The sequence below is a fragment of the Fopius arisanus genome, unplaced genomic scaffold, assembly GCF_000806365.1.
Source record: "Fopius arisanus strain USDA-PBARC FA_bdor unplaced genomic scaffold, ASM80636v1 scaffold00053, whole genome shotgun sequence".
Lineage (NCBI taxonomy): Eukaryota > Metazoa > Arthropoda > Insecta > Hymenoptera > Braconidae > Fopius > Fopius arisanus.
Genome location: NW_011887792.1, coordinates 630,272 through 642,832, shown reverse-complemented (window position 1 = coordinate 642,832; position 12,561 = coordinate 630,272). Strand labels below are relative to the sequence as shown.

Genomic DNA, 12,561 nt, shown 5'->3' with positions numbered 1-12,561 from the left:
ATATGATACTCAGGAAAAAAATAAAAAGAGAGGATAACCCGATAGCAATGAAATTTAATAATCGCCGGGAGGCAGACACAAACTCGGTATATCCCCCGCATCTCTATACAGCTTTATAAAAGACCGTTCGGTACACACGGTTAGATGAGTTTTTCAGTGGCATTCTACCTCCTTCCTCCATTTTTTTTCCACTCTTTTTTTTTTCGTGTATAGACTACCTGTGTTGCCATTTATTGCCGAGCTCAGGGGCAATTTCGACGAGTTCACCCGTCGCTAACTTTTCGCTCAGTCTCACCCGCACCCCACGGTCTCGTGAGTTTTTTTCTCGTTGAGTCTAGTTTGCCGAGCTCATCCCAGCATTCACCCAACTATGGCAATCCTCGGCTGTCACTGGGCTAAAGACCTCACCAGTACAAAGAGGGGCTTTCACGCAACACGATTTATCACGTGAATGCCTGCCACTGTATAACCGACATTGACCCCCTCGTCACCCCCCCTCTCACATTTGCTGTTGGTATTGCCGACAAGGAGATAGTTTTCTTTCGGGATGTATAGAATATGCACTGGTCATTCCCATTTGCACAGTCAAGACCTTTTGCACACTCATCGAACATTCATTTCTCGTATTAATATCAGCGGAATCAATGAGAGAATAACTTTTTGCAAAAACAAACAAGGATTTGAAGATTTCAAATTGTTCGGTCAGTTGTTAGTTCAATGGCTCATCAAAAAATAATCCATCCTTTTACGAACCTTTTCTTTGTTCTCATGCTTTGTTAGCTTTTCGATCAATCGGTGGTATTTATCTCGATTCTCCGAGTTACTTTAAGTCTTTTGATGAAAGATCGAGAGGAAATGACAGATCGATTATTTCTGGGGTGAAGGGCTTTTATTTGTGGATGATATCGATAGATTTGGGGGTTGGGGTTGGGGGGGGGGGAGGAAGGAGGGGAATTTATGAGGGGTGGGACGAAGGTTTCGATAACAGAAGGGAGAATTTTTTATGGTGCCTTGGGAGTGTATCAAAGATAAGAAAGAGCTAACTTAACTCTTCACGATTTTTTGATAGATAAATTTTTAAATTCTCATATTTTCTCTCTACAGCACTCGCGTGCAATCAATCATGGAGAATATAAATTTAATGGTAACTACAGTCAATCACTTGCAAACAGGAAGCAATTAATTATAGAATTCATAAAATCGAAATATAAAGGGTATTCTCCATTCCTCATCGATTTCTTTTGGAGTGAAATGGGATAATGAAACAAATATCCGATGAATCGTATCGTTTCTCCGGGAATGATGAGAAAAAAACCATAAAAGTTCTTTTTTTTAGGAGAAAAACTTTTATTAACTTCTCAGATATCGATTTACGGTTCAATTGACTTCGGAGTGACCGATATTTCCTCGAACTCGAGTTTTTCATTCTATTTTTATTAGTTTTTGGTGAATAGCCGAAGGAATAAATGTAACAACGCGCGTTTCTATTGTACTGAATTCAAAAATAATTGGTTATGGAGTTGAAAATCCAAGTTTGTTAACAATTCCGGGGGAATTTCAATTACTCGTGCATTGGATATAGAATTATTGAATTTTCGTGATGCAGCGACTGCGAATGGGGAATTGAATATATTGAAATGTAATATTCGTTTGAGGGCCTGTGAAAAACTATTGCACATTGCATTGTGGTGAATTGAATCAGTTTTTATTTCTGTTGAATGAGTTGGAGAGAGGGTGAAAAAATTTGGTGATGGAGATAACAATGGGTATTTCTATTATGCCGTCATCAGAATAACGGCTGAGCGAACGAGTTTGCGGAAAGTTTTGTTTACGATGGCTGTGAAATTTCGATTGCTCAGATGTACACACAATGGCCGAACTAGTCGAGTTGTTTCAATGTTAAACTATATTAGGTATGCTACTGCCAACGTAAATAAATTGAAAGTTTAATTTGTTGCAAACTCCAGGGGATTTTGAATTGACTCGGCTATTTCGGTGCAATTAAGTAATAGAAACCCGTGTTTCGGCGAGTGATTGCGAGTTTAACCCTGTAACCTGCAAAATTTTCCAATATGCATTACTGTTGAAAATTACAACGAAAATTAGGTACTTTGTATTGGGAATTTCTCTCCGTGTATTTGTATTTTTTAAAAATAGTCCTGATAGGTGACAACAACCGTGCATTAAATTCACCGAATTTTTTGTCTCTCAATTAATTAATCAATTTTCCATAACGTCTCTCGTTTCAATTATCGCCCGTCAGATTTCATTTTTCCGTTGACATCATCGGTATTTAATTCAGAACCGTCGGCTGGTGACATACGGCGAAGAAAATAGATATATAAATGTGGCAATGTTCACTGGTATCATTCCAGTTCATCGAATCCGATCCGGATGGAATCGCGTGGATGCTCCATACATGGGGAAAAAAGTAGATGGGCGGGTGGGTGGTGGGGTTCTCCACCCTATCTGAACTATTTCGTTGAGAAATCGATATTTGCTCATGGCTATTATTTCACACGAGTCGAATGCACTCTGCCACCAGGTTTTCTGTATTTAATGGGCATACCTATTCCAACGACCCAATTTTTTTTTAATATCAAATAATATATGGGAATAGATCGGATTTTTAATACAAGAGTGTGATTTCAATCTTCACACGTTGCACCGAATTTTCGAGGTTTTTTTTCTCTCTCTGTGCCCGGGAAATAGTAATTAGAGGAGAATAATACATTTTTTATTATTATTTTTCAATTGTTGCAGTCTATTTTTTAATACGGATAATTTTCGATTTTTAGTCGGTGGGAAAAAGTTAATTGGAGTAATAAATTTGATTTTTAATACACTTTGAATTTTTTGGACGTGGTAAAATTAACTGGAGAAGAACAATTGATTTAAAATTATTCCAAATATCGAATATCCCTTTCACATATTTCGCTAAGAGAATTCAATATATTCGCACATTTTTTTTACTCGTATGAGCACAACCAGTTGAATTTGAAATATAATTAAATATTTATACCTCTGAGTCTCATTTCGTCATGTACGTTAATCATTCTAGTATGAAATAAATAAAATCAGTAACTAGCCGTTGATTGGCAAATCTCGGTAAAATATTGTATAATTCTCAAAAACAAATATTGAACATTCGACCTGATTAAATTTCAAAATTGTTACCAAGTAAATATAGATACAGATTATTGTACAAACTAGAAATTCCCAACTGTTTACACAGTGCAAATCATAATGCCCCCAGCTGAATGGAGAGAGATGGATTCATGGAATTCAGTTTCGGGGTGGATATAACTATCCGTGGGTTGTCTATAACAAACTCTAGGCAAATGGGATCCAAAGAGTGAGATTCGGGGATGGTTGGGGGATAACCGCAGAGAGGAGACATTGATAAACCCATACCGACTGGTATATCTATCAGGATCACATGCACTTGCGAGTGGATTTGGAATTGTATTAACCACCAAGTACACGAAACCTCCGAATGTGTAAACTGGTTGTGACGGGTTTTGACGGAATATTGTTTCAACGGCAAGTGCGGGTCCTCGTGGATATACCGGTAGATATAGAGGATAAATATTGACGGATTAATTGGGATTAGACTCTTGGTGATCATTCAAAAATCCAGCGCTAGTCAGACAACTGTTTTATTTTTTTTATTTACCAGAGTGAAAGACGCGTCGTGTAATTATAAAAATTACAGTACTTCACCCCAACTCTTAAAACCCTCAAAATTGGAAATCCGTTGGATAAAAATCAAGACAATACGTTAAACTGGAGTGAAAATACCTTCAGTCAAGGTTAATACCCCCGATAATACTATTTCTCACCCCCCATGAATCGCATAAAAGCTTTCATTCCCTTTCTCTCAGTATCACAAAGGCTTCCGGTGTATTTCGATCAGGCAAATCAATTCAAGTCGCACGCAATGCCCGCGGGGAAGAAAGCTCAAAGAAATAAATGAAAAGAATGGAGGGAGAAGGGAAAAACAAAAATCGAGGGGGTGAGAGGTGGTGGTGAAAAAAAAAATGCATAAAGAAAGAATGATGGGATGTCTTTCAGCCGTGAAAGCCGGAGAGCGACGTCGAGCCACTGGCTAAAATCGATCCATGCATATGGAGTGAAAAATAAAATGAAAAAAAAAAAAAAGAAAACTGAGGGGATGGAAAAAATTACAAAAAACGAGAGGAAAAAATGCAGTCTGGGGGGTGGGGGTGAGGATCGATGTTCGGGGTCTATCGCATCATCTTTGTCGTTGAGTTAAAACATATTTCCTTGTGTGTTGGGTGAAAAAAGAAAATGTTGCATGCGAGGTGAGCATTATAAATGTTCGGTTAATACTTTTTGCGGTTGATGCTTATTTTTGTCTTTTTCTCTCTTTTTTTTGGACTATTTTTCAACTTTCTCGGCATTTTTTTTCTCGTGTTCCTTATACGTGAATCATGATCGCGTGAGATTGGTTTAAAAGCTGAGTATTTATGCTGCATTATTCACTATTAAACACCTTGAGATGTTTTTAATTGTGAGTGGTTACAAAATGGAAAATTCCCGGTTGAGGGCATGATTGGGTAGTGGTCATTTGCTTGAATTATTCGGGGATTAATCCCGGGAAATCATTCATATTCTCTTTGTAGACTTAGAAGATCATCGGGACGTGGTTATGGTTTTGTGGAGTGGAGTTGATTGATTTTTGTCTCTTGATGATTTTTTAATGAGAATTAATTCTACTGGAGGGAGAACATTTTTCGGTGTTCGAAGAACATTTTTTACTGCACTAAACAGTATTTTTATTCAACGTATTCAATGAATCGAATATTTTTCATGCGTTATTGAGGGTAAATTGTCTATCTCCCCAGCTTTCACGGAGGCGTATACGATTGGATTTTTTTGCGGTAGCGAAATGGTTTTTTTGACAATCGCGAGGCCATTTGGTACGTGATATCGGGGGCCAGAGTTGGCCGTCATCCCCCCACAATCCCGGTGTTATCGTGATCTTAACGATTCTTTTTTACGATCCCTGACGACACGAAACGCGACGCGCGAAAATGGATAAAAGAGGTGGGAGGGAAAGAGGAGTGGAAAATTATGGAGTGGGAGGGGGAGGGAGGGGGGGGGGGTAAAAACGTGGGCTTACATAATCCATTGTTACGGTGGTGCTCGGGATTGGTAATCACTCGATCACATATTCACAAATAAGGTGAACATTGCTTGTCCGCATAACTATGCAAATATGCTATCGACTTTTTTTCCGGGGATTTATCTCGTTTTTCTTGGGTTTTTCCGGGGCTTTGGGGTTTAATCAAAATTTGTGGCGGATTATCATAATGGTAGTGACACGCGAAATGAAATTTCTCGAGATTTTCAGTTGAAAATTAGATTTTTTTTAATTAAAAAAATGAAATGGAATGAATTACTCGGTTATTTTAATACGCTCGGGGAAATTTGGTGGGAGTTTATGACCACTGGGAAGTTATTTAAGTGAATATTTATTCTGGGGAATTCGATGTAAAGAGAAGGAAAATTCAAGTGTTGCTGAATTTTTTGGGGAAATTTTCGATGGGCATTAAAATTTTTACCGAAATTCCCAGCGATTTTACTGGGAATCTCTGTACATTTAAGTTTAATAGAAGTAGAATTTTTCATACGCCAGTTTATAAATTTCGAATGCTCAAATAATGCGTAAGAGTAGAACGAATGGAAAGCCGCAGTTTAATTTGACAACTCGTAGTTTGAAACAATTAAAAACCTCAATTACACCACTAATTTTCCCCAGTAAAAACGTAGAAAGTTCGTTACCTGTTTTTATTCAAATTCAAAGTCGTAAATAGAGTGTAATTGTTCCGAGAATCACATCCTATCATCAAACTCTTCACAATCGGCGAGATGAAAAAAATTTTCAAGTTGATGATTGCGGAGAAGGGGTGAGCGGATTTTCCAGTTGGCTCCTCCCCTTTTTTCATGATAAAATATCCAACTCTTTGCGAAAACGAGCCGATATAAAATCCTTGATAGCAGTTTCACTTCTCTTTCTATATACCCCTTTCCCTTCCATGTATAATGCATGAGTTTTCAACGACTTGATCAGGCAAAAATGGAATAAGAGAATGGGCAAAAAAGGGGTTAAAAGAAAAATGTAGAATTGTGAAAAAAAAAAGATTAGAAGAAAGGAGCACGGTTGAATCGAGTGCTTTTATCCAGATGTTGCGCACAAGCGAATATACATCAAAAAGCCGGAAGGCACAAAACGATGCAACCGTGGATGTAGTGCACCGGACCCACCGTATCTTTGCACTTTTTTACTGTTATTTATGGGCAGGGGGGAGGGGGTGGTATATGAAAAAAAAAGACTGTAAAAATGGGAGGATTTATATTGGGGTTTCGGAGTGATGAAAATTTGGGAGAGGCAGTTTGTAATTTTTTCCACTGTTTCTACTCTACTAATTTTTCACTGTGTAATTTGTTTTAGTTTTTTTTTTTTCTCGTCAAAAATGAAAGCTTTGTAAACGGCAAATCCCGCGATTCTTCAATTTCTCGGGGGAATTATTTTGAAACTGGGTGTGCCACTGACGAATAAGAATACATTCCGGAATTTATTGCAGGCTGTTTTGATTAGTTGATGGTTGATGTATTAAAATGGTTCTGAACGAAATGGAAGAAATTGAGATGCTCTTGGAATTTTTTCACCTCGTCTTATGGCGATGGTTAATTATACGATATTACGCGGTAAATGGGGGTATTCGCATGCTCGAGGGATACACAAGAAAAATTCCGGAAAATACTCTACTCATTGAAGTGGAAAAGTCTCTATAGTCCTTTTTCTTCTCTCTATTATTTTTTTCTTTTTGCCACTGTCAATTTACGGAAAGTAACGAATTACCGTTTTTTAATTCTATTTTCACGAAGAGAAGGTGTAGCGTTGTGCAATCCGCTTAGCGTTTTCACTAGAATACTCGGCTGATGACGGCCCTCTGTACACGTAATAACCAGGGGAAAGCAGAAATAAACGGGGTTGAGAGACGGAAGGATGTTGGGGTTATAAAACATGATGGTTGCAATGTGAAACAAGGAATGCTGTATCAATATTATCCAGAATATTTTGACTGGTTGCATCATTCATCTATTCCCTCGAGCCAAAATTCTCGGTCTCATTTAATTGAGCCAGTGGGAATTATTTCCAGATCTACCAGAAATAATCTATCGCATTCCAACAGAAATGCATAAATATTTCAAGTCATCCGGTTTTGAGGAAAAATATATGGCTTCACTCATTTTAAGTTTGTTCAATAAAAATAGGGAATTTTGTTGAGTTTCTGTGAATTATCATATTTCTGAGTTCTTCATCGAAATAAGTTATATTATGGCAGAATAGTTTCTCCGTTGACAATAATTGGTCAACGATCTATGGAATTTCAATTTTTTTCCTATGAGTGCAGGTGGAAGTCCGCTGACGGTGTGGACTTGGTATTTCTGTAGAAATCGTCCAATTTGTATGACTCGATTGTCCTGAATATCCTGGTATTCTTGGATTTATTCAGCGTAGCTTCTCCCCGTTTTCCTCCCACACGTCTCGATTTCTTTACACTGAGAAAAAAAAAACTTGACAAAGAAGATTCACTTGATACGAGAGAACATTCTTCCGCCAATTCTAAAAACCAATTAGATTTCGGAATAAGTTATTCTGCTGTCACAGCGAGAAAAGAAAGTCCTTCAATAATAGAAGAGGATATAATTTCTAGTCCCGGGAAAACTTGGAAATTCTCACGAGATAAGAAAATCTCATTCCGTTCAATGACTTTTTTACTCACCCTTTGAGGAGGAAATAATTTATCAGGAGATTCTACGATCTCTAAAATTGACAAGTGGCTTTATTTTTGGATTAGGTATAATCTTGATATCATAACAAAAATAGCCGCACTATTTTCTATCTATTTTGTCATCAAGTCGGAGGAAATATCGGCCCTATTTCCGATCTACTATTCCATATTCCAAATTCCAGACCGCGTTTCACAGCTGCCACTAACAAATTCAAAGTGAAATATCCCATCACATTTCCCCTAATTTAATCAGAATGAAGATCGAGATTGAAGTGGTTGTGATTCACTGATTGAAATGAAAAAAAAATGAAAAAAAAATGAAAATTTATGAATGACGCGATGAATTCACTCCAACAAGAGACGAGTAGACTAATTAACTTTAATTGAGCCCTTTCAGCTCGACAAACGAGTAATTCCCCGTGAAATACATCTAAATTGTTTGTCAGCTGATTAATTAAATCGTGTGACACGGGCCGAGTGCTTATTTGATGTTCGATGAGACTGGTTGGAGTAGAGCTCACGATTATCTCCAATTATTCAACGATCAATCACGCCCACGCGCCAGAGACAGCGTTTTTCCACACATTTTTCTTCCTTCAATCCCCTCCCTCAACCGCCACCCCATCACCGCCCTTTTCTATTCACCCCTTTCATTTTTTTTTTTCCACCCCCTCCATTTTTGTTCGCAGCGTTATGTCCCCCCGATGAAGCGCGTTCTCTCACCCTCACGCTCCATTGCGGAAATTCACCCGGGGGGATGGGCAATGGATATGTCCCCGGTATATGGGACCGTGTAGTCAAACCATTGACCAGTCGAGGCACAAACCCCAACTCTCTTTACTACTCATACCCCCTGACCCCGATTAGGATCGATCGGGGGAGATATGAAAGTATACAATGTGTTGGTTGCGTGCTACCCCATGTCACTGAGTGCCATACTATCCTTTTCTGTCTTTCATCGGCAAATCAACTGCTTCATGCCGACATGTTAACTTGTGAAGATTGTGTTCAGTCCCGCTAAAAGTTATTCCTTCCATTTTTTAAAATCTTTGCCAATAACTTTAATTCTCACTAGTATAGAAAATCGATTAATCTCAGAAACTATTAATTTTCCGATGAAAGACCAGAAGACCGTTTTCATCTGAAATTTCTCGACTTACAAAAAAGCTCCTTTACCATTTCCACCTGAACTCAGTATTCTTCGAGATAAATCGATAATTATCGTAGAAGGAAAATGCCTCTTCTTCTTCTCGCTGCATCCATTGTATTCTCCCGAAATAGCCCGTAATTTACAAATTTTCATTTGTAAATATCGCGAGTAAGTAATATTCAAGCTGGTGATTTAAAGTCGGAACGTAAAACCAGGAATATCAGTCGTCCCCGATGACAGTAAAAAAAAAACATTCACTTACGCGTTATCACTCCCTGGGATTTTAAAGTTCTACAAATGTTAAATAGAAAGTAACGGGACACGTCTACGACACCCTTACGGCTCATTGATAACCGCTATATCGTACAAATGTAGGTCGTATATAGTTATAGAACCCCAAGAGTTTGTAGCCGTTATGCAAGCTCGTGACGACATTACAAAGCCCCTCTGCATGTTACCTTTAATGAGCTCCAACTTTGGGAATAATCGTCCAGTGTTATCGTAGAGCTTCTAACAGGGGGGTAAATCCTTGTCTCGTTGGGCTATAGTCCTGCCCACAGAAATGGCCTTTTACCATAGAGACTACCACTAATTTTGCACGAGGATGATACACTGTCCTCTGATGAAGGACCTTTTTACCTCGTTCAAAATAATTACATGGATTACAGTCTTAATCGTTTATGTCCATCTGCGTTATTGATTTATCGAAAAATTTTATCCACTCCCACCGCAATTTTTAATCAGACGATTTATTAGAGTATTTTGGATTCAATTAAGTTATCTCAGTTATCGGTTGTCTGACTCGTTAATTATACCGGTCTTTCGAGAAATCATCGGTTTTTTTTTTGGCTCGTATGAGAATTAATACTTTACCTCTGAATTTATTTATTGAATAATTAAATCCACTGGGTAATGGATTATCAATTATTCAGAGAATTTAGTGGAAAAATTTGGGATTTTTTAAAGGATTTTCGCCGGTGAGAGAAAAATTCATAAGATTTATTGTTTTCGCTGTGGATTTCATTGTTTTTATTAGTTAATGGAAAATCTAGGGGCAATATGTATTTTCTTAGTTCCGTGAAAATTGAATAATGGAAATATGTAATACCCTGGGATTCAATATTGTTCGTTCCCTGTTCTAACGTCAATAATACCCGGCTGACGTTGCGAATATCCCTGATTACCATCAGCTGTCTCCCAAGATGCTCCCCAACTTCAGTCATGAAAAGCCGGGATTTATCCAAGAATATTGGGAACGTTCATTAGCTTAGATTATTGTCAACGGTCAGCTTATACCACCTGCCAATTTCCTATTCACGGTTTTATGGGGGTGCCGAGTCGTATTAATTAATTCTCAGCGCTGAACAATGAGTCATAAACTGATCATTAAATATTCTCATATCCAAATTCGTGTCTTGTCTCTCAGTTTTCATTAAGAAATAAACAGTTGCCAAATTAATTATCTCACAGTAGTTAAAATCACTATTTAATGGGAACACTCAGGTTATTGAATTTTGAAGGAAATTTAAAGAATAGGCTCTCGATTTTAATAGGTGTAGGGATCTTCTCCTTGGAAGTAATCCATAGACTCCAGGGAGGATTCGGCTGACGGTCTGGTCTTGAGATCTCTGTAGAAATCGTCCAATTTGTATGGCCTGATTGTCCTGGATATCCTGGCCCTCTTGGATTTCTTCACCGCAGCTTTTCGCCCAGTCTTTCTTTTACCGTTTCTTCCTTTGCCAACACGTCTTGATTTTCTCGGTTTAGCTGATTTACTTGTTCTCCTTTGCTCGACAGCAACCTCGCTGCCCTCATCGTCAGTTGGTAATTTTGGACGAGTACCTCGTTTTTTATCCTCAATAGTTTTGTCATCAGTCTGGAGGAAATATCGGCCGCGTTTACGATCCACTATTCCAAATTCTAGGCCGCGTTTTAGAGCTGCTACCACCTAATTAGATATAATCGAAATAAAATCAGTGATTAATCATATTAAAATATATTCCATGCATGATTTATTTGAATAGATTCTCACGAAAGGCGAAAAATATTTTCTCTTCAACTGGATTTTTAATATTATTATTATCTGATAAAAATACCACGAATTTTCGGAACGTCGCCATTGATTTCGTACCACATTTCGCCTAGTTTAATTACCAGCGGAATAGGGAGTGGCGTAAAGAGGGGAAATAATTATCGGGAGAATATCGTTAATTGTCCAATTATCTCGAGAATCGATCAGTTCAAGAATAAAATTTTAAATCCACGTCCAAAAATATGAATTTATCCATGTGGAAAAAAAATTGTAACTAACAAGTGAATAATTCAGTTGAAAAAATGAATAAAATTCGGTTGATATTGAGAGTTTATTTGGATGTGAAAACAAATTGGTGGAACGGAATTACAAAAATTCACAGGTGTTTTCCTGCTAGAATATTTATCCCTACGGCAAAGGGTAAAAAAAAAATTCATAGTCCCAACTATTACTATTACCCAGAGAAAATAAACAAATATGAAAATCCTTTTTTAAACAATTTCGGTTTTTGTCGGTGCAGTCAGTGTGGAATTGGAGCTAAATTAAATTTATTTTAATCAATCGATTAGGCACAATTTGGGTAATAAAACATAATCGTCACCTCTCGCTTTGGCGCTGGCTTGTCACAGTACGTAGAGATATAGCCCATGATATTTCCAACGGTACATCCATTTTCATCTCGCAATTTTCGCATTGCTGACACAACAAGATTGACGTTTCTCGCTGAGCGGAGAGTTTTCTTTCCATTACGCTGAGTTATTGGCATTTTTTAACGGGATTGTCAGGTGTTTTATTGGAATTAACTATATCAGTTACTCAGACGATCTGATTTATCGGTTAAACTCGGAATTTTAGTAGACAATTTCCTAATCAAGAGTGCCACATCTAGGGAGACGTAATGGATGAATTAACAAATGCCATTCAACTTGAAGTTGACTCTATTTATTTTCAGTTTGATAATTTTTACTCAATTTTTTCCTCGCGAGTCGATCCTCCATTTTCACGAAAAAAAAATAAAAATTAATAATAAAATAAACTGGCAAGAATCCATGAGCGAAGAGTACTGAAATCTCACATCAGTAATATCTCCGTAAAAATATCAGATTTACCATCTCACGTCTTTCCCGAACTCAGCGTCTAGATCCTCGAATGCCATCCCAAAGCCTTGATATCAGTAAATTCCAGTCGAATACCCATAGCTTCGAGTATTTCGCTCACGGTTAGAGCACACTCCTGTACCTCGAATATCCACGGGGATTACGTCCGGTTTAGAACGTGATCATGAGACAATGGGGCATAGAGATAATACGAAACTACTGTACCGGCGTCGTACCCTCCCCTGGCGATGGCTAGACCATCGTCATGCGTTTTCGATTAGGTGAGAGAAATTTTGGTGTTTGTCAGCCCGAGGACTGTGGGTGGGGATCATTATCGCGTCTTGTGCTGTCCCTTTCATTATTACTTGCGAATGGGTCGAGGGTAATTGAGGGGTTTAATGTTGCAACCTCTCATCATGGTCATTTGACTTGATGTCTATCACATCCCAATGAATA

The 12,561-nt window shown here is 38.0% G+C and overlaps 1 protein-coding gene across 1 annotated transcript; it reads right to left on the bottom strand.

Moving 5' to 3' along the window:
* Positions 1 to 10,435: 10,435 nt before the first annotated feature.
* Positions 10,436 to 11,921, bottom strand: LOC105268096 (uncharacterized). Its single transcript, XM_011307379.1, has 2 exons — positions 11,610 to 11,921; positions 10,436 to 10,924 (listed from the first exon to the last, which is right to left on the bottom strand). Exons 1-2 carry the CDS (start codon positions 11,772 to 11,774, stop codon positions 10,523 to 10,525), a joined length of 567 nt encoding a protein of 188 aa, XP_011305681.1. The 5' UTR covers positions 11,775 to 11,921; the 3' UTR covers positions 10,436 to 10,522.
* Between the last annotated feature and the right edge of the window lie 640 nt (positions 11,922 to 12,561).

Coding starts and splice junctions, on each gene's coding strand:
- LOC105268096 (XM_011307379.1), bottom strand. CDS start 11,774: ATGCCAATAACTCAGCGTAATGGAAAGAAAACTCTCCGCTCAGCGAGA. Junction 10,925..11,609: donor AGCCAGCGCCAAAGCGAGAG/GTGACGATTATG, acceptor ATATCTAATTAG/GTGGTAGCAGCTCTAAAACG.